General features: G+C 40.4%; 1 protein-coding gene across 2 annotated transcripts; it reads right to left on the bottom strand.

Moving 5' to 3' along the window:
• Positions 1-212: 212 nt before the first annotated feature.
• LOC131247960 (uncharacterized) lies at positions 213-25062 on the bottom strand. Of its 2 annotated transcripts, XR_009172107.1 has the most exons (8): positions 24797-25062; positions 20459-20549; positions 18833-18948; positions 14514-14573; positions 14350-14415; positions 2006-2210; positions 732-784; positions 213-577 (listed from the first exon to the last, which is right to left on the bottom strand). XR_009172107.1 is itself a non-coding variant. In XM_058247954.1 (7 exons), exons 1-6 carry the CDS (start codon positions 24851-24853, stop codon positions 2016-2018), a joined length of 585 nt encoding a protein of 194 aa, XP_058103937.1. In that variant the 5' UTR covers positions 24854-25058; the 3' UTR covers positions 213-577; positions 2006-2015. The 2 variants fall into 2 exon arrangements, 1 of the variants encoding a protein (XP_058103937.1); XM_058247954.1 differs by lacking the exon at positions 732-784 and having other exon boundaries at positions 24797-25058.
• Between the last annotated feature and the right edge of the window lie 2897 nt (positions 25063-27959).

Here is a 27959-nt window from a genome sequence, read left to right on the forward strand (position 1 = left end):
AAGCCCAGCCAACGGTCAAGCTGAACCCAGTCTTATGAGTTTGGGCTCTTAAGCCCACACAGTTTGCGATTTTCGCTGCTAGGAGCTGATGACCAAAACACCCTCATTTACGACCAAAACGCCCTCATTTCTCAACCATGATCAAGGAACATGGCTTTGAGCAGTTGCCCTTTTTCACTCCCGTTTAAAAAATAAATAAATAAGAGGAGAAAAAGAAAGAAAGGCTCCATTTCACATTCACACTAGCTATAACAGATAATAAGGCCCCATCCACCCATTTTGGCAACAAACAATAATATCAGTAACACCCACATTGATGAAATCGTCAGCCTGAATTGTGGGCCCCATAGTGATATTTGTTTTTTTTTTTTCTTTTTTTTTTTTTAACCATACACAAAATCCAAAGGAATTATAGAAGTGCAGTGAGGCCAGTGGGTACTAAGCTAATAAATTTTCATTAGCCCAACACGTCGAACATACAGAATTCAACTTAAACTGGGCATATGTCGCATGGTCATGGTCCCCCATACTTTCAGCTCATCGCACCAAACCCATCAATTCCAGCCAGAACAGAAACCTGCAAGGGAGAAAAGAATGAATTATTATCATTATTATAATAACCACGGATTAGAAGAAAAACAGCAAGAAACAGTAGTGGGTCAATGCCTCATCCCCACCATAGCTGTAAAAATAGAAACAAGAAAATGCTCAAGGGGGCACACCAAGCTTACTATATGGTACCGAGAAGATGTGGGGCCCACGCTATGTATGAAAGTCATTGAACCTGTCCATCATATGCGTCATATCATATTTCCTAGTGGTGTAAAAAATCAGCCTCATCCGACACTCAAAGTGAGCCACTAGGAAGGTAAGAGTGATTGTGAAGCCTTGATTTACATGGACCAACATGAATTTCAGAAGTGCCTATTTTTTTGGCCCGGCCCTTGCCCACGGCAGATGAAGGACCTGGAAATCAAGCAACATGGTACACCCTCCACAAAAATCAAGGGCAGGCGTTCCTCCCAATCTCTTCCCCATTTGATTCACGGATCAGCCTGATTTTAGGATCTTCAGGATTGTATGCACCAACGCATATGATTGACAGGTTGGATTCTACGCATGCATCATGTAGGCTCCACATCTGCCTGGTACCACAATAGCTTACATGTGGTACAGGTACCATTGGAACATGAACGTGCCCCAATTAGGGCTTTTAAAGGGCCGGGCCTGGGGTTGGTCTCAGCCCAGATTTTGAACTGTTTCAGGCCACGCCTATTCAAAATGCTGATTTTGATGGGCCTGAGCCCACAGACACCCCTAGCCCCAAATGCTAACGGTGTGTTTGGATGCCACTAAAAATGTGTTTTAACGCATTTCTCTCGACAGAAGCTGACAAGTATACCAATGGCTATAATTAAATACAAGATGTGGCCGACTCAAGTACCCAATGTGCCCAAAATTTCAGCTGTATTATGATGGGGAACCTGATTAATGGTTTAGATTTTTTTAAACAACTCACATTCTTAATGAGTTCAAGAGTCAGTCATGCAACGCCTCACTAACCTCATTTAAAAAAAAAAAAAAAAAGGGGATGGCAACAGCTTTCCTTCAATCTTTCACATTGCTGTTCAATGAAAAACGAAAAATGGGTGGGCATCCAAACACACCCCAATCTGATGTGTGCTTAATGAAAAGTTCACACGTGCCAAATATGAATGATGATTGGGACCATAGATCTAGTGGGCACCACATGTATGGTCCAAATTGTAATGATTGGGCAGCTCTTAGTGCCCGATCACATGTATACCAGCATGTTGTCGACCTGCCTTTTGGGCTACTATGACTCATCTGAGTGGTGTCCCACCAAACCAACAGTCCTGACCACTTCAAACAAGGTTGATATGCAGAGTAGCAATGTTCTAACACCCACTTCTGGGAATCCATGAAGCATGTGTGTGATTGTACCACTCACTCAAAAAGGAATAGTTGCATGTTGAGAGGTAACCTGGGTGCAGTTAGAAGGAAGAGGTGCCCACTGAAGTGGAACGTCCAGAGGCTTGCAATGCCTTCAAAGTGCCAGCTAACCAGTCCAACCCCTCATAGAGGCCATCGCCCTTGAGAGCGCAGGTCCCTTGGATGTGCCATATTCTGTTCTTCAGATCATAGAGACCCAAGCCTTCACAGACCTCCATTGGGGTCATCGCACCTTTCTGAATTGAAAGCAGAAACTCCATGACTCAGTTGACAAATCTAACAAACACTATAAATAGATAAACCAAACCAACAAAGGACAAGGATCAGATGCGACATCAGAAGAAGGGTTTATGCATACGCCCTTTTTTGGTGTATGTAGGTGCACCAGTGCATACAAATGAATTGGTTTACTGATGGGTTCATGTGATGTATGCGGTGTTCAAAGTATCAGAATTGCTACAAGTTTCGCTCGCCGAGGATGCAGAAACAATATCATTATCGTTGATAATATCACTGATTCCCGAAAATGTGGGGAAACACAGGGAAAACTGTGGAATTTTTCAGTGAAACTTCAGGAGATGCAAAAATACACATATTTGCATATTTAAGAATCAAATGATAGGAAAAAGGACATATTTGCAAATTTGCAAATCACATAATAAGTTTCCCCTTAACGGGGCCTAAAAGCATGTATTGCTGACACAGGGAAACATTGTAAACATGGGGAAATGGTAGATCCATCCATCTATCCAACCATCCATGCATGTATGCACATACATACATACAAACACACATGTATGATCCATCCATCCATTCATTCATCTATGCATGTATGCACACGCACATACACACATATATACACATCCATCCATCCAACCAACCATCCAATCATCCATCCATCCATGCATACATATGCACAGATAAAAACATGCATTTCATCATACAACCATGCACCCATAGAAAAATTGAAATGAATTTTTTTTAATAAATACATTTTTGGAGATATCGATGCATTGGCGATACATAGAGGCGTACACGAACCGAGCTAGCTTGGTTAGCTCGATCGACTCGACTCGAAAAAGCCCGATTCGACTCGGTTCGAAGCTGAGTTCAAGCCAAGTCAAGCTGATTTTTTGAGCTCGAAAAAGAGTTCGAGCCGAGTTTGAGCTGGCCCCAGCTCGACTCGACTCGGATCGAACCAGTTCGGTGACTTGGTTACTTTGATATTGATGTTGCTCACCAATTGTTTGATGAAATGACTCAACGAAGTGTGGCTGATGGCAAGGAAGGTATGTATATGAAACAAATATCCTTTTTTTTCTTGATTTTTATGTTGCTTGGAAGGTATTTGATAAAATACCTGAAAAACCTTTGCTATTGTTTTACATACAGTGGGTTTTTGAAGGTGCAGTCTAGGTGTTTGTGGAAATGCTGCACAGGCGAACTCGGCTCGATCTTGGCTCAAACTGGCCCGAGCTGCTGACCTAACTGAGCCAAGCCGAGTTCGAGCTAAGGTCAGCTAGTGGCCGAGCCGAGTCGAGCTGAGCCCAGCTCGACTCAGTTCGACTCAATGTACACCCCTAGCGAAACATTGATGATATTATCGAAATATCACCGATACACTGGAAATACAAGTGACACCTAGAATTTACATAGTTGAAAATATTGGCGATACATTGGCGATATAAGACACACCTGGAATTTACATAATTGAAAATATTGGCGATATCGATACACTAGTGAAATTTAGAGATATATTATCAATACCTGGAATTTTTAATACTACCAATATTATCGATATCACTACCAATATTTGGAGATAAAGATAATATCAGGGATACTTCGAACAATAGATGCATGTGATGTGTGCTGCTGCTCTCTTGCATCCAACACAAGAGTTCTTTCGTGAACCCAATTTTCCTTAAAACCAAAATCACAAGCGATGTTGTCAAAATCGTACAATTCACGATAAAAATCATACTATTTGAATCGCGTATGAATCACATTTTGGGCAGAATCATGCAATTCAAATATGAATCGTATGATTCAGATCGAATCTTATGATTCAATAATTCCTTCAAAAAACTGGCAGCATCCAGTATAAAAATCGATTTTTTTTTTCCTTCTTATTTTTTGTTTTTTGCAATTTTTTTAAAGGAATTTTTTATCTTAAAAGATATTTAGGCCCTACACTCATGAGAATCACACTTATTTTACTACTTTGAGAGATTTTAGAGACATTTGGAGTGGGCCATAGGAAACTCAGAGAAAGAAATCGACATATCTTTTGTATTTAAAAGCTATTTAGACTCCACATGCATTCGATTTCTACGTTAAAATAGGTAATAATACATACAAAATATTCAGTTATTCTTTTCTATTCCATTTCTTTCATATTTAAGTGAAAATATGCATTTTTCGGGGGAAAAAAAATAGTATATTTTGATTTTTTTCAGTTTTTTTGAATTTTTGTTTAGGGCTTTTGTATTTAAAAGCTATTTAGACTCCACATACATTATAATATCACTTCTTTTCTTTCTTTTGAGAGAGAATGAAGAGAATTGGAGTTTATGCGAGCCTAAATTTATAAATATAAAAAAAAAAAATTCAAGAGTATTCTCATTTTTATTAATAATTTATTATCTTCTATGTTTGTGTGGTGCCTAAATAGTTTTTTTTCTTAATATGTTAACTTGTCACTTGTGTATTGGTTTTTATTAAGCATTGAAGATGGAAAAGAAATTGAAGACCAAGGTCAATGGTCTTACGTGGGAATGTTGTTCAAAGATGAATGAGAACAACAATATCCACCTAAATGTAATTTTTGTTTTAAGGCATATTGTGGAGGTGTGTTTCGAATGAAACATCACCTAGCCCAAATGAACAAAAATGTAGTGGCATGTCCACAAGCCGGTGATGATATAGCGAAAAAATTCAAGAATTTGTTGGATGGTAATGTTAGTGAGAAGAAACAACAAGAAAAAATAGCGAATAATGTTGGCAGGGTTCCTATTATTGATGATGTGGATGAAATGGGTGGAAAGGTTCCTATTATTGATGATGTGGATGAAATGGGAAGATAAGCGGCTTCTCCAAGACTGCAAAGGGGAAGCATGCTCAAGACATGGTCTTGGCCGATGTAGAATTTTTGTCGTCTATCAAGTTTTGCTTGAAGACCACTCTCCCATTGGCTAGTTGATTCAGATGAGAGGCTGGCTATAGCATATATTTATTTATTTTTTTTAAACGTAACGAAGAAAATGCATTAAAGAAAAAAACAAAGTACAGAACGACTGCTGAGATAGCAGCCACAAAGCAGGACTAGGAACCTAAAAAAAAGAGATTATAATCTTTTAAACCCATTACATCCGTGACCCACTCTAAGATCAACGATTTGGCTAAGGATCCCACTGATTTAGCCGTAGCCTGAGAATCATTGAAAACTCTCTTGTTCCTTTCCTTCCACACTGCCCACCATATTGCAATGATCGCCATTCTCCAAATTCTGGTTTTCACTTTACCAATCTTATGGCCCTGCCACGCTGCTAGCAAGGACGCGGCTGAATTTGGAAAACAACCAACAAAATTGAATCTGGAGCAAAAGTCCCACAGAATTTGGGAGATAAAGGGGCAGTGGACCGTAAGATGGTCAACAGTCTCTTCATTGTGCATGCAGCACAAACATATATTAACAATCTGCATCCCACGCTTCCTGAGATTATTAATCGTGAGGATCCGGTTCATAGCAGCTAACCAACCAAAACAAATGAATTTGGGAGGGGCTGCATTTTTCCAAATGAAAGGGGAGGTCTAAAGCGCGGAGGAAGAGATGGGAGCCATGCTAGCATATAAGGATTTCACCGTAAATTTACCCGACCTATGACGATTCCATATCAGCTTGTCGGGAGAGGAAAGATCCAAAGAGACAAAAGATAAACATTGGAGCATATCAACATATTCGACCACCTCTTGATCCCGCAAATTTCTGACACAAATGATTTCCCAAACCCCACTCAAACCTGAGTAGGAAAAATTGTTGGCTACCGTGCTATCTTTGTTTGTAGCAATTCTATAGATGCCCGGAAATCTGCTACTGAGAATATAATCGCCTAGCCAGTGATCATCCCATAACCGAATTCTTGTTCCATTGCCCAGAATAAAACCTATATTAGAAACCACAGCTGCTTTATGGTGAAGGATTCCTTTCCAGATAAAAGAAGCTCTGTAATCAAAGGTATGACTGGTCCACCAACCCCCTGGAGACAATCCATATTTTCCTTTGACGACGATATTCCACAGAGCTTCCAATTCAATGCCTAAACGCCAAAGCCACTTTCCCAGAAGAGACGCATTCATAGTCTTCAGGTTTTTTATATTAGCTCCCCCATTCCTGAAGTGAGTGCAAACTTCCTTCCAGTCCATTAAATGGAATTTCCTATGATCTTCCTTGCCGTTCCACAGAAAATTTTTTCGAAGCACATCGATCCGAGAGAGGACAGGAGCCGGACATCTGTAAAGGGACATATAATAGAGAGGGAGACTAGAAAGCGCGGCTTTGATCAAAGTGATTCTGCCACCAAGTGAAAGGTACCGACATTGCCAGGAGGCAAGTTTCTTTTGAGCTTTATCAACGATTTTGTCCCACATCATCATGGGAGGGGGACCAACAATAAGAGGGAGGCCAACGAACGTTGTGGGAAAGGAAGCCGGAGAGCAACCCAAAGTACCAACGTGAACATATAACTCCTGATCCGAAACATTCACCCCGTAAATTTTAGATTTAGCCATATTGATTTTCAGGCCTGAAACTGCCTCAAAGCATCGTAGGGTCGTATGCAGATTGTGAACAGAATTATCATCTACCTTGATCATAATGAGGGTATCGTCAGCCAATTGGATATGCGTGATGGGGGTCACGGTCTCAGCGACGAATGAGCCTCTGAACAACCCAGCGGCTTGCCCTTTAAGGATCATTTGAGACAAAGCCTCTCCAATAAGAGGGAACAAAAGAGGGGAGAGAGGGTCACCTTGACGTAATCCTCTTGATGAGGGGAAGAAGCCTTTTGGGGTGCCATTTAAGAGGATAGAAAAATGCGCAGACTCCACACACGATCTGATCCAGCCATACCATCTAACTCCGAAGCCCATTCGCCACAACATGTACTGCATAAATTCCAAATCTACATGATCATAGGCCTTTTCGATATCCAGTTTGTAGAATATGGTTTTCCTGCCCGATCTCTTAGCCGAGTGTAAGCATTCATTGGCGATCAGCGCGCCATAGATAATTTGTCTCCCTTTGATGAACGCATTTTGATTTATAGAGATAAGATTCCCCATTACGGCAGCGAGTCTAGTAGACAGAATTCTAGCCAGAATTTTGTAGGGCCCTCCTATGAGGTTGATTGGTCTGTAATCTGAAAAGGATGAGGCTCCTGAGACTTTGGGGATCAAAGTGATAAAAGATGTGCCTAAGCCCTTAGAGAGCTTCCCCCGGTCGTGAAATTCGTGGAGAAAAGCCATAATGTCGTTTTGGACCGTGTCCCAAAACACCTGGAAAAAAAATGCTGAAACCATCTAGACCGGGAGATTTATCTCCCGACAGAGCAAAGACCGCAGCTTTCGCTTCTTCAATGGAGAAGGGGGCCTCCAGCATCTCGGACTCGAATCTATGAATAGTCAAAAAAGCAATTCCATCTAGTCTTGGTCTGGACCACCCTTCTGAGGCTAAGATAGCACGAAAATGGTCAATCGCAAGATCGGCAATTTCATCTTTATCTTCAATCTATCTTTCTTCCACTGTGATGCTTCGGATGGCTTTACCACGAGCTCTCAAATTGGCGATATTGTGAAAATATTTGGTATTCATGTCTCCTTCTTTGAGCACTTCACACGAGATTTGACCTTCCAATTGACTTCCTCTTCCAAGGCTCGAGCCAATAATATCTGAATAATCTGAATCCGTCTAAACAGAGTTTCCATCGGGGTGACCACTCCTTCATTAGACGCATCGATCTGCTGAAGTTCTGGCATAAGGGAATCAATCTCCTTATCTCTTTTCTTGAGATCTTTGTCCTTCCAATCCTTGATTTTTTCTTTAAGGAGTCTGAGCTTGCTCATCAGTCTATAACCAGCAAAACCTTCCACCTGGAGAGAGCTCCACCATTCCACGACTTTATCCTTGAATCCTTCAACAGAGAGCCAAGCTGGGTTAAATTTAAAAGGTTTAGGACCCCAATTTAGATCGTCCATAGATAGCATGATCGGGCAGTGATCAGAGGTTGTTCTGGGGAGAGCCACCTAATAAACTGAAGGAAAAGCCTCCAGCCAATCTGAAGATAGAAGAAACCTATCCAATCTGGATTGAATAGGGGATCTGCGGCAATCGGACCAGGTGTTTGAGGCACCTGACATAGGAAGATCGATAAGCTCTTGCGCTTGAATCCAATCAGAAAATTGACGCATGGCCAAAGAAGTTCTCCTGGGTCGAGAGTGTTCCTCAGAGATACGAATGACATTGAAGTCTCCCGCATAGCAGGAGGGACTTGGGAATAACTGCCTAGCCGAAGTCAGTTCGTTCAAAAAAGATGACCTCATAGAATCATCGTTAGGCCCATAAACAGCAATAATATTGCAACAAAAAGTAGAGGACTTAGCTTGAAGAATGACAGAGATAGAGAAATTCCCGATGAGAGAAGATTGCAAAGACCTGATGGAGGATTTCCAGGCGATCAGAATCCCCCCCGATGAGCCAACAATGTCTAAAGTCACACAGTTAATATCGCCAGATCTCCAAATCAATGACATCAGCTTATCAGAGAAACTGGGAACTTTGGTTTCTTGAAGACAGATGATATCCAGATTTTTTTTCCTGATGGACTCCTTGATCAAACTCCTTTTTTGTTTAGAGCCCAACCCCCTTACATTCCAAGAAATGATATTCATTGGGGAACTATGCTGCCCCGAGCTCCCTTGGGACCACATCGACCCACTGATAAAGAAGCTGGTTCTGGACTGAGTTGAAGGCGGATGAGCTCTCTGTTGGAAGACCGCTAGGCTGGTTTGATAGGAGTTCTGGAGGGAGGAAGGGGTCTACCACGATTTTCAATGAACTCGAATAAGCTATTATAATCCTCAGGCCTGTTTCCAAAAGCTAAGCCGAGGGATCTCCCTACGTGGCCGATCGCATCACGAATCCATTTCTTGCTTTGGATTTCATCGAATATTTCCCCTCTACTTTTCCTTTCCGAATTGTTCTCTGAAGTAGTATCCTGTCGAGGTTCTGAAGAAGAACAGCAATAGTCTTGTTGATTTGGGAGGCAGTTGGGGTGCACCTGCAGAGGAACAGCGTCTAACACTTCCGTGGACTGAGTCTCCTGAAAGAGAGTGATAGGGCCCATTTCGGTCCAGTCGGAGATGATGCGAGGGGATTAAGGCAGGGATGGAGGGCTGGAGGGCTGACTAGCTAAAAGCAAACTATCTGAATCAATCCCAACAGAGGAGCCGTCTCCCCATCTCTGAGTAGACAATTCGGAGGAAGCACCCAGCCGAGAGGGAAGGGCAAGATAGGGTCCTTTAGATGGGGATAGATTAAGGGGAACCGATTCAGTTAATTTAATCAGGCCCCATGAATCTGAAGTAAAGTTAAAATGGGTCGAACCCGAATCCGATACACGGGACCCTTGATGAAGCAGCAATGGAGGTCCTGATGGAGAAGGATGATCAGACACGTGGACGGCTCTGCTGGGTGTAGTAGCAGTGACAGCTGACAGAAGCTTGGGTTGACAGGGCACACCTCCTTCATAAATGTTAGTCGGCGGGCAAGGCGTATGTGTCCTCTCCGAAGACGTTACCAGCGCAGGAGAAACAATTGTGTGAGATTTGGATGCAGTGGTAGTGACACGTGTAGGGTTATCCTTAGTGATCAGTGTCGTAGTGGCGAAGCTAAAAATCTCTTCTGACAGAGTATGTGCTGGGCCTTCCGAGAGCCGAACGCGTCTCTTTCGAAATGCGTGAGAAGAGATGTTGATGACCTGCTTCGATATTTCCCGCCTGACTACGATCCGGTAGTCCGCAGGAGCATAGGGGAATAACACCTTCATCGAAAATCGTCTCCTCCACCGAGGACGAAGACGCCAACTCTCTCTTGCTCCATGGTTCACCCCATCGAGGTTGGGCAACACCAGAAATCTCCTGCTGGACTGGAAGGAGAATAACACAGTTGGCAACCTTAACCTTTATAGCATCAAGCAGGGGGAAACCTTTCTTCCTTCTAATCCTGGCCCTGATAACCTCGACTTCGATTCCCAATTTAGTTTTAGAATCCAGTTCCAGAAGAAAGTCCAGTGAGGAGGCAGCCGCAATTAAGAATTCATCGTACCAACATTCCATCGGAATGTCCCATATGTTTTCTTTGCCGAAGATGGAATATTGTTCCCATGGTAGAACTTTGAGCACCGGACAAGAAGTAGACAGAAGGATCTCCGACAAATCTGGGAGAGAAGACGCTCCCGCCCTGATCCACAAGGAGTTACTCCCCAAGGGTTTGAGATCAGACAAGCCTAGCTTTATCCCAGAGATATCAAAAATCCAATCTCTGACCGAAATAACGGATACTCCCTCTTTGGTGATTAGGACTATGGAATTGGCTAGATTAGCGGAATTTTGCTAAAACATATCCTCATCGACGGTGATAATCGGGTCAGAGACTTCATGAAAGTCATCGGGTGGGGGAGAATGGCTCCGGTTGTCTACCATATTCAACGAAACCACCTTAGAAACATCAGACGAAGGAATAGGAGGTGGAGCAGGCGCTCCAAGGATCAGGGCTTCTTTAAAAGACTGAGAATGTAACTTCGCAAGTTGCATAGAAACCGGACGATAGACCGAAGTAGTTTTAGCAGATGGAACGTTGGATTTTGTTGAACCCTGTTTAGGAGGAGCCTGCTTACCAAATAACGACTTTGGGCCATACCTTGCCCGTTGCACTAGAATCTTTTTGCCTCCGTAGCTCAATCCGTGTACCATACTTACTGCTCTTGCCAGTTCAGCCTCACTTCCCATGCGAATGAGGGCGAATCCACGATAGATTCCACTCTCTCTGTCTCTAGGCATGATCACTTCCATTACTGCTCCCACTCGACAGAAGATCTTTTCTAAATTAATAGGATACCATCCATGGGGATATCCTTTAACGAATAAGGTCGGGTAGGAGAAGTATTTGGATTTTCCCAGAGAAACAGATTTCCTCAAGTTCCGTTTGTGCTGCACTATGACCCATTCGCCATCTTCTTCTCTTACAGAGAAGCTGCCGTTAGTGTCGACTGTAAACTTTCCTTTTTCCGCTGCAGAAAACCTCTCTCTCGCCATTATCATCCTTTAGAGGATTTGCTATAGCATATATTTATGAAGCGATGAATCGGGTGAAAGAAGTTATAGCAAAAAAATTGAAAGAGGTGAAGAAGCAATATTCAACCATATGGAAAATCATACACCAACGGTGGAATCTTCATTTGCATAGGTCCTTACATGCAGTGGCTTATTTCTTAAATCCTAGATTTCAGTATGATGACAACTTTCATCCAGATTAAAATATTAAAACTCGCATGTATGATTGTATTGAAAGAATGGTCCCGGATTTAAGGCAGAGGGCCATCATTGATGAGTAAATGGATAAGTTCAAAAGGGCCTATGATTTATTTGGAAGAGAGACGGCAAAATTAACTAGAATGATAAAGCAACCAGGTAAATTTACTTACAATTATTTTTCTTCTGTAAGTTTGATGGTGTGTGCTTATGGTTTATGAATTAGTTTATTTATATAATTATATATGGTTACTTTTAGGTTTATGATGAAAGAGTTACAGAGACGAGTGTCAAGAATTGCAAAAGTTGTATATTCGTATTTTGAGTTTGACATATAGTGCTACTGGTTGTGAGTGCAACTAGAGCACTTTTGAGCAAGTGAGACATTATTGAACTCATTACTCAACTTATGAATTCACCAAATAGACTAATAGGCTTATGTTATGTAATATTACGTTCATTGCATATACATTCAAAGAAGATGAATAGACTCAAGCAGCAAAAATTGAATGCACTCGTCTTCGTAAAATACAATATCTAGTTTGAAGTCCGTCATGCAAAGAGAAAGAATGACCAAAGGCTTGATCCTATATGCTTATCAAATATGGAATCTGACGATGAATGGATCACGGAGAAAGAGGATCATGCACATCCTACAGATAACACCTGGATGGATATGGGTGAATGCTTTGCCAAATGATTGGAGGATAAGCAAGATGAAGGCGGATCCACATCAAGACTGGATGGGCGACATGGTATGATTGCATGTCGTATGACTCATATTCTTATTGTTTGGTCTTGTAGTCTTATAATTATTAATTAATAGTCTTATCTCTTATATTATAATTCATTATGCAAAAACTATTTTGTAGGTCCTACAAAACTTATTGTTCGAAGTCGAGCGAAGGGAAAAACAAAAGTGGTAGTAGAAGAGGAGGAAGAGGAGTTTATTTCACCCTCAAATTCTAAAGATGAAGATAATGTTGATAATATTGATCCCACTTGTGATGAGGAGGAGGATGGTGCCGCCGCAACCGATGAAGAATAGATTCGTTTGGACATTTTATTTCCTTTATGACTTATAGAAACAAGTGAATAGAGAATACATTATACATGTAAATGGGGATGGGGAAAATGTTATTTTTTGAATCATACAAAAAATGGGATGGGAAAAGAGTTATTTTTTTAACTTCATTATGACATGAAGATACAAGTTTATCACAATTTTAGATTAAATTGTTTCTTTATGCATATTCATGACAAAATGGATATTGATTTTTGTAATTTATTTATTTACAATTTTTATATTTTTTATGAAAAATAAAATGAAATAAATAAATAAAAATCTTATGATTCACGATACGATAAGATTCAGGCCCCATTACGATTTATGATATGATAACAATTATGACAACATTGATCACAAGTATAAGCAATGTAAGGGCCAATTTGGATGTAACTTTTGCAAAGGGGTTTTCCTGCAAAAGCAAGTGTGTATTGACTTTGTTAGTCAACTTTCCGAAAACCAATCCAATTAGTTCTCAACAAGTGGGCTTTTTAGCATCTATTTCGCTGAATGGGGTATCAAAAAGTGTGAGCAGAAGTGCATTCAAATGCAGAAATGAAACAGGGTTTGGCTCAAAATGGCATTTAGGCATCAAACTCCACTTTTGAGGGTGCATCTAAACGAACCCTAATAATACCTAAAAAATTATGGTGAAGATGAGAGGGAGAACATGAATTGTTCATTTTACTGTGTGATGCATGTACACTACCTAACATAGTTTCACACACAACCCAAGACAAAGAAAGAATGGCTTGTGACAAAATTACCCTTCAAAGGGAGATTAGCGCCAGCACATGAAACAACATATATTACACATAAAACCTATATAACACGTTATAAATGACCATGTTATAACACATAAAATTGCCAAATCAACCTTCTAAAATGGTTAAAACAAACGTAAATGACTTAAGAGCCGAAGAAGGTTTTGTGATGAAATTACCCTTTTAAAATGGTTAAAGTACAATCATAGAACATCAAAATAATATCTCCACATACAAAATGATTTACGAGAAGCCAAAATGTGAAAGTTTGTGTCATTCCTGCACTACACGTGTAGAACGTGTGTGCTGTTGGATGTGTACGCATGCACAGACATACCATTTGTATAAATCTGCATGTGGAGAAAGAGGGAGAGAGATGCATAAATTGCCATGCACGCATTCTGTGGTTTGATTACATTGTGTTTAATGACATGAGGCCATGTGGCAGAGTGTGTATGTGTGAATGCCAGCATATACATTTTTGTATAGCATACATCTATGAGGTTTGCTAGAATACAATCCAGATATACAATAGGATAAGCTGGGACTTTAGCCTTTGAATCTGTCCTCTTGAAATGATCAAAATCATTTGCATGGTAAGACTCGCTTTATACAGTGGATAAACAACAAAAGGAACTCTTAAATTGAATAGTTTAATCCTTTGATAATTTAGCTCTTTTGCTTTGAAAATGGATGGTCATGAAAACCTTTTTTATAATTGAAGGACTGAAACACTCGATCTGAGAGTTTTTTGGGGAATTCCCCATCCAAGGGGTGCCCTATCACATAAACAGTTTGGGTCATTGACAAGAACCGTATTAAGTTCCAACATATCCCATTGCTATACATCATAATGTACTCCAGCAAACCTCTACATGTGATTGTGAACTAAATTACAAATCACCATTTTTTTTTTTAAAGATAACAGGAACTTTCATGCAAATCACCAATTCAACAGACCATATCCTGTTTATTTGCGAACACCAAGATGACACTGTTCAGCATGAAGGGATCTCGGATGATGGCCTGAAAGAAAATAAAACATCAGCTCAGAAACCATTGCCAAAACCCAAATCACCATTCATCAAGTGCCTTCAAAGTGCCACATGTTCAAAAAATATAACCTGAAACTCTGCTTTGGCTTTTCCAATTCTCTCTCTGTCCAAAGAATCAACAACGTAGATCTGCATGTGCAAAAATTTGTCACCTACTACCAAAATACAGAAGCAAATATCAATGAAAAGAAGAATGCTAGATTCGACACCTTTCACAACTTCCACACAAAGAGAATGCCCTTCTTAAAGATTGAGGTAGGTCTCATCAGTGTTTTAAATGGCTACGGCATGTAGCGTGCAGCTTACTCTACATGTAGCTTGGCGTTAACACAGTGTAGCTCATGAAAATAGCTTAAGTCATGCGTAGCCTATGCTGCCTGATAATTTGCATGTGCGACACACTACATAGGCACGCTACACGCTTTGTAGCTCACATTACAAGTTATTTTTCACCACATCAAAATCAATTAATGTTTTCAATGATTTGTACATTTTTCTATTTTTAATAAAAATTAGTGAAACTTTTCAATGCTTTTAATACAAGTAACAGTATTAAATCAGTTTCTTTGCTCTTTCTTTACCTTTATACTTAATCATTGCCCTTTCCTATTACTTTAGGGTGCGTATATTTGCATCAAATATAATGAAATTTTGTTAACAAAATTTCATTATTAATCAGTCTAATTTGTAGTAGAATATCATGAATTGGTGCAACCCAGTGCAACCTGGATTAAAAATCTAGAAGTAGTGTGTAGTTCATGCTACATGCTATGTAGTTTACGCCCCACACTTCAAAGGGGTGAACATTGCAGCACACGCTACTCGCTTTTTAAAACACTGGGTCTCATTTTGTGTTTTTGCCATGATATTAGTCCCAATATAACAATTGCTTTGGAATTAGTTTGACCTTGTTATGGTACAATTTTGCTATTAACCATCTAATAATCATACAGAAAATATAAAGGCATTCTAACAGTGATTGAAAAGGGTGACAAAGACAGCAAAATAATTGTAGCCTCAGGTTCGTGGTTAATGAATGTACAGTAGACAGCTTCACGTACAGCAGGAAAACAGACCCAGATGGCCATTCCTGCCAATCATCTGATCTAGGCCCAAATACCAGACTATCATTAGAAAAAAAAAAATGAGGATTTATATACAACTGTGTACCAACAATAGGGAATCAAGCAACCGCAAAGGCCTATATAGCGCCATATGATTGTCTATATAGGGTAGTGAATTTGGATGAGTCTTTTAGATAGCTTCTTGACTTGGCTCACTTTCCTCCTTTTATCACAACTCAGCGAGGGTTAATTTGGAGATATTTTAGGAAGTCAAATTAGGAACTAACTATTGGTTTCTTTCACTTTACATGGGTTTTGTAATTAGGCGATATAAATCCATGCTTATGAATCTTACAGGACTATCCTAATGATGATGAATATGATATTTTGAATGAATGGAATTGCTAGTTTAATTTCCTGCAATCCGATTCTAGCCTATGAGAATGATTCTTCTGGAATCTTCTAGTGAGATGCCTCTAAATCCTTTTGCTGTGATTCCTCAGTCTTTTTTTTTTCTTGTTTTCTTTTGTGTGTGTGTGTGTGCGTGCAGCAAGTGAAGAGATCATCGATTTTGTGATGTAATGTTCGAGATTTTGATCTTCTAATTGGTAAATGATCTATCCCGCTTATCAGGCACTAAGGATATGGGTACAATGAATCACACTTTGATGGGGAAGTGGCTATGGAGGTTTGGATGCAAGGAAGACTCTATGGAAAAAAGTGATGGTGAGCAAATATGGCTCACAAGAGGGTGGATGGGGCTGTGAAAGAATCAGCATTATATAGAGCATTGGGAGTGTGGAAAGCAGTGATTGGCGACTGGCAGGAATTTAAAAAAGTGTATCTTTTGTGGTAGGCATTAGGACAGGAATTAAATTTTGGGAGGCTCCATGGTTTGGCGGGGAACCCCTTTGCGATGGTATTAGAAGACTATAATGTTACATCTGACCAAGAAAAGAGTATCTCAAGATGTTTCCAAAGAGGAAGGGGCTGGATATAGGTTCCACAGGAATTCATTGAAAGAGGATACAGAATAACTTGAACGCTTGCAATAGAAGTTACGAATTCGTACACTTACTATGGACAAGAGTGCCTCGTGTTGAAATTGAGACAAATGGTTCTCATTCAAATCTCTTTATTGGGTTCTGAAAATGGGTGAGGTGAGCAAAACAAAGCAGGAAGCACAAATATGGCATTTCCCAGGCACACCGAAGGCGGTCATGCAATGATGCCTAGCAGCAAAAGGAAAAATGCTCAAAATGGAGCAACTTCAGAAAAGAATGATGAACATGACAAACATATGTCTAATGTGTATGGCGGTCAAGGAAACAGTTAATCTCTATTAATTCACTGCGAAACCGTGGCTAAATTGTGGAAGAGAGTCATTGCCTTGGAATAAAGTGGGTCATGTCGGAATCAGTTGGCTTGTTGCTTCTAGCATGGAAGGCGATGGTATTCGACAAAAAAAAAAAAAAAAAAACAGCTTTGTGGTAGTTAGCTCTCATTGCTACTATCAGGTCAATATAGAAAGAAAGAAAGCGTAGAGCTTCCAACAATCAAGCAGAAAGGGAGGGGATGATTTTCCATAGGGTCAAAGGGAAAATCATATATCTTGGCAGTAGGGGTTCCCTTTTTTAGGGGTTGTAACATAGAAGAAATTGATGCTTGTCGCCAAGTAGGAATAAAGTCTAGGAGGCTCTTCAAGAGTCTTCCCTCATTTGCATTGTATGTGTAGTAATTGTAAATGGTCTATGTTCAGCAATATAATTTTACCGTTCAAAAAAAGTAATGGTCTATGTTCAGCAATATAATTTTACCGTTCAAAAAAAGTAATCTATCCCACTAGCATTTCTTTTAGGTTGGTACTACATCACGTCAAAGAATACTTGTCGGCAATTTCCAGGTGCAGCCAAATAACATGAAGTGGGTCAACATAAACTTGCAGATGTAAAATGGAGTAGACTTCAAACATGACCAATTTAGGTGGGGTTTATCTGGATTAGGGGTGGCAATGGGTCAGGTAACCGCCCAGGCAAGTAGGCATGACACTGAATTTCATGGGTGTTGGCCTGCCAATTAGAACTATGGGTTTATGCCCAGGCTTGGTGTCTTAAGCCCAGAGGATATATGGAAACGGGAGGCCACAGGGCCATCATGCATATAAAAGGAGTATGGGAAGGGCCAAAATACCCTGGAGCCCTTTTACAGTGATCAGGGGTTAGGGGGTACTTGGGTATTTCCAAAAATCCCTTATCATGTACCCCTCCCAACAATCCTCAGCAACACCTCACTCTATTCATTTCCCATGAAGGTCACCTCCCTCTCCAGGATCCTCTCAGGGGGAGGATAGGGCTTCTCACTTTCTTGTTCAGTGAGGCCCGGGCTTGAGTTTCAGGCACAATCAATAAATGGACTGGCCCATGCATACCTAGGCCTGGCCCATTGCCACCCCAACCTGACATCTCATCCATCAGGAAACTCACTTTCATCAAGAAATAAGAAACTACATACTGAAGTTTGCATTGAAATTTGAAGCTGAAAAAATCCATGGATGACAAAACGTATCTGTTTAGAAGATTAGGTATTATATGATCATCAATCGACAGAAATATTTTCCCCCCTTAACTCGGCAATGGTAAAGGTGGGGCCCAGCTTTTGGTTACCTAAGTCATTGAAGAAGATGCACCATGGGATAGGCTGTGACCTAATAACTTTCCTATCAGATGATCCTTTGATCCACATTTAACAAGGGCCAATCAGGCTGTAAAAATCATCCCATTTGAGAGATTTGGTGCATCTCCCACCTACCACGGGAGCCACCAATGCCACTGTACAAACAATTTGAATTGCAAAAAGAGTGGACCCATTTATCCCGCCCTTTAGTAACCTTACTCATTAAGTGGATCATCATGGGATAGGGTATGACCTAATAATTCCCCAACACCCCCATCAGATAATCCTGGTCATCCGATGAAAAAAGGATAACCTATGATCCACTTTTAATACGAGGCCAACCATACAGTTACAATCATCTGACAGGAGAGATTTTTGAAGTATCTCTAATCTACCATAGTGCCTACCACCATGTGAATAATTTGGATTCTAAAAAGCGTGGACCCCACATGCACAGTTATTGGACCGAGCAGCTGGTAGACAGGACATTGTATATTTTCTCTTAGAAACTAATAGCTGCTACCATGGTCCTGAAATGGGTCCATATTGGACAGAAGCAAATCCACATAATACAACAGAACAGTAGCTTAGAGGAATGAAAAAGCAATGAGAATTCAAATCCAGTGGTATATTACAGATACTGATTGTTACCAGTCCATCAGTATTGTTAAAGTAATGCCTCCACAGGGGCCTTAATTTCTCCTGCCCACCTACGTCCCACACCGTGAATATGACATTCTTATACTGAACTTTCTCGACATTGAAACCTACACATCACAAGAAGAAAATTAGATCAAATTTTCACTTCATAGTCCACTAACAATGGCAACAAGAGAATGAGTGGCAATAACAAGACTTCATATGCGCATTGTATGGAGAAAAGGTTTAAAGAATATCAAAAGAATTCCAATGTGGAGAAAATGTAAGTGAAGCCTCCAAGGTCGGGCATGAGTTGGAAACATGCATGCAGGAGTCTTAACATTCTATTTCTAGGTGACCATTCTGGAGCAGATTAGTCATTTTCTTTCATTATTTGTAGGCTTGGCTTATAAAACCCTAGGCAGCAATAGCTGATGTGATAAGACCTAAGTCCAGTGCCCTAAGTGAACACAGGTGAATTATGAATATGCCATCAAAGAAGGAAAAAAGAAAAAAATAGGAATCATCAATTCATCGACTAGATTGCCAAAAAAAAAAACTGTCAAATCCAACAAATACATTTGATGGGAATGAACATTTCAGTAAACAAACATGGCCCCAGACTTTGTTTTTGTGAAGAGATGCCTTCCGATTGTGAAATTCTGACCAGTCATGTCAGAAAATAATTCAATGCTCTATTATTTCCTTATTGTAGCTAGGAAGGAAGGCTGACAAAGTTCCTGTTTTCTCATGTTTGCCTATGATCGTAATGGAAAATAATTGCAAGCACCGAAAGCATGTCCATCCCATCAAGCTAAAAACAATTTCTAGACACAAGAAAGCACTGTTTCATAGAAGAGAGCACCAGATTGTACATGGAGTACAAAAGGACCTATACTTCAAAGGAATAACAGAAAACATATATGTTAAATCATAGAATGGAAAAGTAATTCAACAAGCCCAGATAACAACATCATGAAAATGAATCATTGGCAGTCCCGAATCTAGGTGCAGATATTTATACAAATTTAATAATGTGATGCAAATCCGTATCAGTTAAAGAGATGAAATGATAAAAGAAAAAGGAAACAAGAACTGGAAAAAATTCCAACTATCGTACCCAAAAGCCTAATCCAGAAAGAGGAATTATAGGGTCCTCCAGTTGACAAACATTTTAATGGCACTCACTGATTTGCAGAATTCCATGCATTTGGGGCCATGGTCCGCAGTCCAAACTGTTAAAGTGATAAACCCCACTATGGATCAGGATTCGCTGGAATTCTCCAATATTGGAAGATTCTAACCTTCCATCAATATCTTAAAAGCACATGGACAAGGAAAAATTGCAGCAATGGTCCAGATTCAATGGAATATACCAAACATCAAAAGGGGTTTTTTTTTTTGAAAGATCAAAAGGGTATTATTAATCTTCCAATCTCAAAGATTTGTTGGCATCCATCACCCAAGTTGAGGCCCATGAGACAAACACTTCGCATCAAAGAACTACGGTCCCAAATTTAAAGAATCATGTGCGTCAGGTAACAGTACGCTCACTGATGAGAATTGACTCCACAATTCCTCATCCAGCAATTCACCATACTAAATGAAAATTTGTATCAGAATGCAAGATTAACCTACCAATAGTTGGAACAGTTGATAGAACTTCTCCAATGTGCAGTTTGTATAATATCGTTGTTTTACCAGCGGCATCCAAGCCAAGCATCACAACCTAAGCCAAGTAAATTCAGAAACATGATTAAGGAGTGCATCAAGGCTATGGGAAAGCAGTGCCGATTCATATATCAAAGGAGGTTACAAACAAGTTTCTACTGGAAGACCTGGTAAAAATAAAGAAAATGGTAAAAGAGGATGCTAACAGGTATAAACAATTCAACTAGCAAAAATACAAGTGCCAAATTCACAACAACATAAAGCCATGAAGAGAACAGCATCATAATGTAAAGAAAAGCCTACGACTGCAAATTTTAGCAAGAAAACCAATAACATAAAGAGAGATGTGAACTTTACTTCTATGGACAAGCTTCGAAAAATTACGGTTTGCTTTGAGGCAGTTTTGGGTCTGAAAATTAATGCGGCTAAGTCAGAAATGTTAGCAATTCACATCACTGGGCAAGATCTTGTGCCTTTTGCAAGCTATTTTGGACTGCTGAATTCCCGACAACATACTTAGGTCTCCCATTGTGCATTGGTAAGCCACCTATTCATCTGTGGACCAAGGTTATTGAAAGAATAGAAAGAAAGATTGCGACTTCGTAGACTCACTATATCTCTTATGGAGGACGATAGACTCTGATCAAGACGGCATTCGCAAATATGCTAATATACTTTCTCTCGCTTTTCAAATGTCCGAAAGCGGTTTGGACAAGTTAGAAAAGAAGAGAGGATATTTCTTTTGGAATGGTTCCATGGAGGGACATAAGTTTAATCTCCTTAAATGGGAGGAGGTGTGTAAACCTGTTGAATTGGGAGGGGCGGGCATCAACAGCTTGGAGCACATGAATACAGCTCTTCTCAGCAAATGGATATGGAGGTTTGGATCGAAGCAAGGTAGGATGTGGAGGGAGATCATAGCAAATAAGTACAGGACAGAAAATTGCGGGTGGTTTGTTCGTCTATCATCCTTATATAGAGCCTCATCCATTTGTAAGGCAATTGCGGTAACGGAGCACTTAGTACAAAGAGGGATTGTTTTCTCTGTTGGAAATGGGAATCATATTAGATTTTGAGTGGATATTTAGTGTGGGGATAGCGCGTTTCAAGAGATTTTTCCAAGACTGGCTCGCATTCCTTCCAACCAGTTCATATCAGTCGCAGATGTTGTCTCCATTTGTGGGGGTTCCTTTGTTTGGAATTCGTCTTGGCACAGGAATTTGACGGATGCAGAAACATGGGTCGTAGCAGTCATTACGCTCCATGTATCAATAACGGAGGTAACCGTCACAACCACCGTTACCGATATAGAATACCTTGCCTTAGTGAATAGTTCCAACTAGGGACAAGTATAACTTGCAAATATTGTGGAGAAATACTTCAACACAATTACATTTGAAGCTAAGTTTCCTATTTGTTCCAAACTAGCAACTTCGTTGCTTGGAAGTTAGTTTGCAAATGTGGGCCCCACAACTACAAACTAAGTTGAACAAAGAAGTTCCCTATTGGGGACGAATGAGGGACTCTGCCTCATTATGTTTATGGTTTGTAACCATTCCGTTGCATTATCCATATCCTATGAATTGGGTTTATATGTCGATACACCCGTATTTGGGTAACATATTTCCAAGCATAACTTGCTAGTCGGAAGATTCATAACAAGTTTTGAAGTTAGGTGCTAGGATCTGAAAACAAAATAAAATAAACATAAAAACCCAGTTAGATATGACTTGGTGGGATACATATTAGATTTGATTGGGTGATATTTGGTATTTATTGTTATCTTTAGGATATTCAAATCTTTGATGGATCCCATCTTTGGGACATCCAAATATTATATATTTAGTTATTATCAAATAATAAGGCAAAGAGGCTAAACTTAAGGCTTATGGTGATCATTATGATAGATTAGGGATTAGAGAATGTGTCAAAGATGTCTTCAAACTTGCACAAATGATAGAAGGAAGAGCAAGGACCTAGATCACATTAGTTTAAAAGCGATGATCAAAGGATGCTAGTTAAGGACAATGAGATCAATGAAAGCTGGAGAAGCTATTTTCAAAATTGGTTAAATGACAATCACTTTGAGAGCATAGAATAGAAGGAACTATAAACTCAAATGATGTCAGAGTCCATAGATACTTTCGTAGGATTAGAATATTTGGGGTGAAAGAAGCCGAAAGAAGAAAAGAGGAAAGGCCTAAATTCTTTAGTGGTATTACTTTCTCGCTCGGAAAGGGGGAGAAGATCCAATTCTGGGAAGACATTTGGAGGGGCGATTTGCCTCTGTCTGTCAATTTTCCACTCATCGCTAGCCTTACTATGGATCGAAGCATCATGATCAATTGATGTTTTGAGCTTCATAGTGAGTTGGTTGTTTGAACTCTGCCTTGTCGCCGATCCTTGACGGCTGAGGAGGTCGAAGAGTTTGCCACCCCATTGGAAAGGCTTCGCCCCTGTAGGCCGTCACTTGGTGAAAGCGATGGGTATCATTTGGTCCAATGACAAGTCCAGGCGCTTCTCGGTCAGATCTCTCTACTCCATGCTTTGGAAAAAGGGGAAAGTGTTGCGAACACTTCTCATATTTGGCATTGTGGAGCCCCTCCAAAAATCGGGGCTTTTGCTTGGCTAGTGGGAACAAGGAGAATCCTTACCATTGACAACCTCCAAAAGTGATACATGATTATTCCAAATATATGCCTTCATGGTATGCCCTCATTCATTGCTCATTTGTTAGCCAAGTCTAGGCCTCTCTTCTCGTAAGGTTCACCCTAGCATGGCCTATGCCTTTTGATATTGGCGATGTCCTCTCTACCACAAGAATTTTGGCACATTACGGAGACTGTCTTGTTGTTAGTTTATGGGCAATTTGGGGCAAAAGGAACAGGAGATGTTCCCAATACACTTGTTGTAGTGTGGATTGGGTTGCTAATCATGTGAGGGATATTGTGTTAGAATGGGGGCCCGTAATTGGTCGGTTGAGTTAGTTTGGTTTCCTTGTTCTCCTTTTGTTTTCCGTTTTCCTTTTGTTGTTTCGCTTTTTAGCACTATCTCAGTGCCTCTTCAATGAAATCTTCAATTATCTTTTTTTTTAAAGCTTTGAGAAAGACAAAAAGAGGAAAGGCCCTTGGACGAGATTATACCAATAGAAGTTTGGAAGTGTATGGGAGATATTGGGGTATTTTGGTTGACAAAATTGTTCGATAAGATTATAAGATCGAAGAAATGCCAAACATATGTATGAAAAGTACCGTAGTACCTATTTATAAGAATAAGAGATATACAAAGTTGCACGTACTATCATAGGATTAAACTTATGACTTATGAGCCATACTATGAAATATTGGAAAAGATTAAAGAGTACTTGAGCAAAGACTAGCATGAGATGAATGCATCAGAAAATCAATGGGCTTTGTGCCAAGGAGGTCTGCCACTGAAGTTATTTCCTACTTAGACAATTAATGGAGAAACATAAGGAAAGGAAGTCTCCCTCTCGTTAGATGAGATGGACAGTCCAGTGTGTGTGAATGATCCAGGGTTTGATCCCTGGTAGGGTTACCTATCAAAAAATATACATATAGGGAGAGAAAGAGGGATCTCCAAATGGTCTTTATTAGCTTAGAGAAAGCTTGCAATAGGGTCCCTCCCATTTATAGACGGAGAGGCCACCACCACTCTCCCTCTGCATCGCTTCCTCTCTTTACGTGTAGGGGCAAGGAGCCCCTGCTAGGGTTGCCACCTGTTCCCATATTTTTATGATGGAAAATTAGTTACAGCGTGTATGCATGCATGCATGTATATCTGTGCGCGTAGCATCAGTAAGGTATATTTTGTTACCATTATGCAGGAAACCGTCGCTAATGTTTTTAGGGAATTGGTTTAGTCATACAGCGGAGCTGAAGCGATGACCGAGTGGAAACTACTCTATCTTCTTTTAGACATGTAATTGCAATTCAATCCAATATCACATCCCAAAAAAAAATAAAAAAAGAAAACTGCATAAAATTTTCATACACCGCCGACTGATGTGCAATCATGACATTGCAATCTCAATTCGGGTATGATTATTGTTCCCCAATCATTCAACTGAAACAATCCCTCTGCCCAAAAAAAAAAAAAATCACTCAGATAGAAGAAATCCCATGAATTTTCCGGGGGGTGGGAGGAACTCGATGTTCTGAAACCGGCATCAAGAACGAAAATTCCCAGGAAAAAATGGAAACCCATCTCAACAAACGAATTAAAAACGACCCAAGTTAATAAATAAGCAGGAAACCGAGAAGAGGAGAGATGATATAGAAATACCCTCATCTCAGAGTTGCCGAAGAAGGCGTCGAAAAGCTTGCGGAAGGCCTGCCCCATGCTGCCGATTTCTCGAAGGACCCGGGAATCTTCAGCGAGGAAAGGGTCGTACGGGCAAGAGATGGAGATTGAAGGATATTGCAGGGCACATGGATTTGGTATTTGAAGATCGAAGAGAGGCCGAGAAAGAGATGCGAAGAAATTTCGTAAAAAGTGATTCTTCGTCTTCGGAAGTTGTTTCTTCTTAGAAAAGGAGAACTTTCTAACATGCGCAGGAGAGGACGCGGATTTCCTGCGAAACGCTTTCGCAGGAAGTTCCTGCGCTGGAAACCTAGTTGGGGCCCAACGTGATGTTTGTGTGAAATCCACCCCGTCCATCCGTTTCATGAGCCCATTTTAGGACTTTAGACCAAAATCTATCATGATAAACGACTAAAGTAGGCGACGCTAAAGGAAACGGTGAGTAAGGAAATTCCTACCGTTGAAACCTCCCTGAGATCGACGGTGATGTTTACATGGCATCTATTACGTTAATAACGTCATTCCTACTGGATGAACTGAAAACATAAATATTAGCCTTATTCAAAACTTCTGTGGCCCTACTAATATTTTCAACCGTGAACGTCCAATCCTCACATTTTAGGCCCACTTGAGTATCGAATACGACTCATTTTTTGCCTCATACACTAAAATGAGCTCACAAAATGGAAGAACGGAGTAGATTTCTCACAAACATCACGGTGGCCCCACCTAAGTTCCGAGTACAAAAACTTCATGCGAGAGGCTTTCGCAGGAAATCCGCGTGCCGCAGGAAATATCACGTAGCCAGAGTCGCGAAGGCTATTAGTCGGTACCCGGACCCGTGGGTACCCGATGGACCGGACTCGATTTTAACGAGTCCCGCCTTTCGGACCCGTTAAAAATCGGCTCCAGTCGGGTCCCGTTAGTTTTAATGGTAAGATCGCATGGGTTACATGAGTCCGGATCCTCCATTTGCCCAGGACAGGAATCTCTTGTTTCATAGTGAAATGTGATTGGGCCACATCATCACTAACATGTCACCGGATGTCATTAATAACAACATGAACCATCTACCGTACAAGAAAATAAAACATCATTGTTCCTCTCACACAAAGGATTCGGATTCATGAGTAGAGCTGAGCAAGACCCAACTTTGACTCGATGGATCCGATTTGACCGGAACCAAATGACACAGTCAAGTTCGGATCGAATAGCCATATTCCGATTCAAAACCTGATCGGATGGAGTTCAAGTTACATAGTAAATCGACCCGACTCGAACTGAAACCTGATCCGGTCAGTCTCGACCCAATTTGAAACCCGACTTGATCTAGTTATTGGATACTATATAAACCTAATAAAAATAACCTCATTCTCTCTACCCTAACCCTAGCAACCGCCCCGCCACACCCAACCTAATCCTAGATCCCCCTACTCCAGCACAGCTGCACAGCAACACACATCATCATCATCATCTCTCTCTCTCTCTCTCTCTCTCTCTCTCTCTCTCTCTCTCTCTCTCTCTTCCCTCCACCCAGCCCATTTGAACTCGATTTCAGGTATTATTTATGTATTTATTTTATTATTTTAATTAAATAAAACATCAAATGGATGGCTCTGAGTGGCTTGTTGTGGTACATCCGGCCCAACTCGGTCTTTTTAAAATGCCTAGGCAACCAGCCTGATGACCCATTGACCCGATTTTGAATCTTAACCAACTCCATCCAACTCTGTATCTCTGACTAAATTGGACTTGGTTCGGGTCAGCCCAACCAAGATCCGATTTGGATCAAGTCAACCCTCTAGAGTTGATCCTGAGTCGGATTGAGTTTGGGTTAGGTATTTGACAAAATCAAAACGCGCCGAGTGATACCTAACTCAGTCCGACTCGACTCGATGCCCACCTTTTTCATACTCACTTGTCAAAGTGGCACATGTGTGTTCAATCTGATACACTGATCAAACGGATGTAACCATTTAAATTCTCTTATTTGTCCCAATCCCAACCCGGAGACCTAGATCTAAAGACCAGCTAGCTGCCTAGACAAGCACCCGAACTTGGCCGGATGTGGGTCCATTCGTTTGTTTCGTACACTGTGAGCCACCTAAAGACTGAAAGGGCCTGATTTTCAGGCAGGAAGATCTACTCGGTGTGGCCCACCGCATGGACCATTGGACCCAATGTTCATGGGTGCATGAAACGTCTATTGGATGGTATGTGGGACTGTGAATGCTGAGTGTACTCGCATTAGATGGAGAGGACTTCGCTGCATGCATATCAACATGGTACAAAGTGTGTGGCATCTGCTCCATTCATTTGGTTGTGGCTGACTATGGTCATTTTCTAGATGTTAAAAAAATGAGATGGTATATTGTTTGCAATTGATGTGATAGTATCAAATATAACAATTCATAATAATGCCATGTGGCAACAAAATCTTAACAAAAGATATAAGAAATAAAATTTATAGTTGTCCTAAGAAAGAAATTAGAATCCATAAATTAATGAGTTGCCTAAAAACGTATAAGCCCGTGGTGATGATATACGCATCGTGTATCCCACTCACATAACAAAGTTAACTAATTACCATAATGGCTTTATGATTGAAATTGGGTTTTAATTCGAACACAATTGTATAAGCATTACAACCAAAAACACCTGATGGTCCGAAAAATAACTATGCCGAGTTGATCGAGTTTTATATATAGTTATCACCAATACGTAACATCTTGAGAGATACACTTGTTCATGTATAAGGAGCAAGATGTGCATGCAACTAATTGTCAATTCATGATAAATGATTAGCATGCCTGGCGCTATTTGATAGACGTGGATGGCTATTTCACATAAGCAAACATGAGGAGTGTGTATAAAGATAATTGTTCCAAAGTTTTATAAATATGAGAAAATTTGAAGAACTCTAGACCCTAGCCAATTCCCAATTCCATACAAATCATATCAAAATTACAATGTAATGTTCTTTAACCTTTTATTTTATCTTAGACTATGACAACCCATCCATGCTATTGTGTTGGACCAAATTTAGTATAGGAAGTAGTATAATCTAGTTCATCTACAATGCTACATTGGACTGGCTTAAATCATGAGAAGTATAATTCCCTTCCACTTATGCCAAGCTCTCAAT

The sequence above is a fragment of the Magnolia sinica genome, chromosome 6, assembly GCF_029962835.1.
Source record: "Magnolia sinica isolate HGM2019 chromosome 6, MsV1, whole genome shotgun sequence".
Taxonomy (NCBI): Eukaryota; Viridiplantae; Streptophyta; class Magnoliopsida; order Magnoliales; family Magnoliaceae; genus Magnolia; species Magnolia sinica.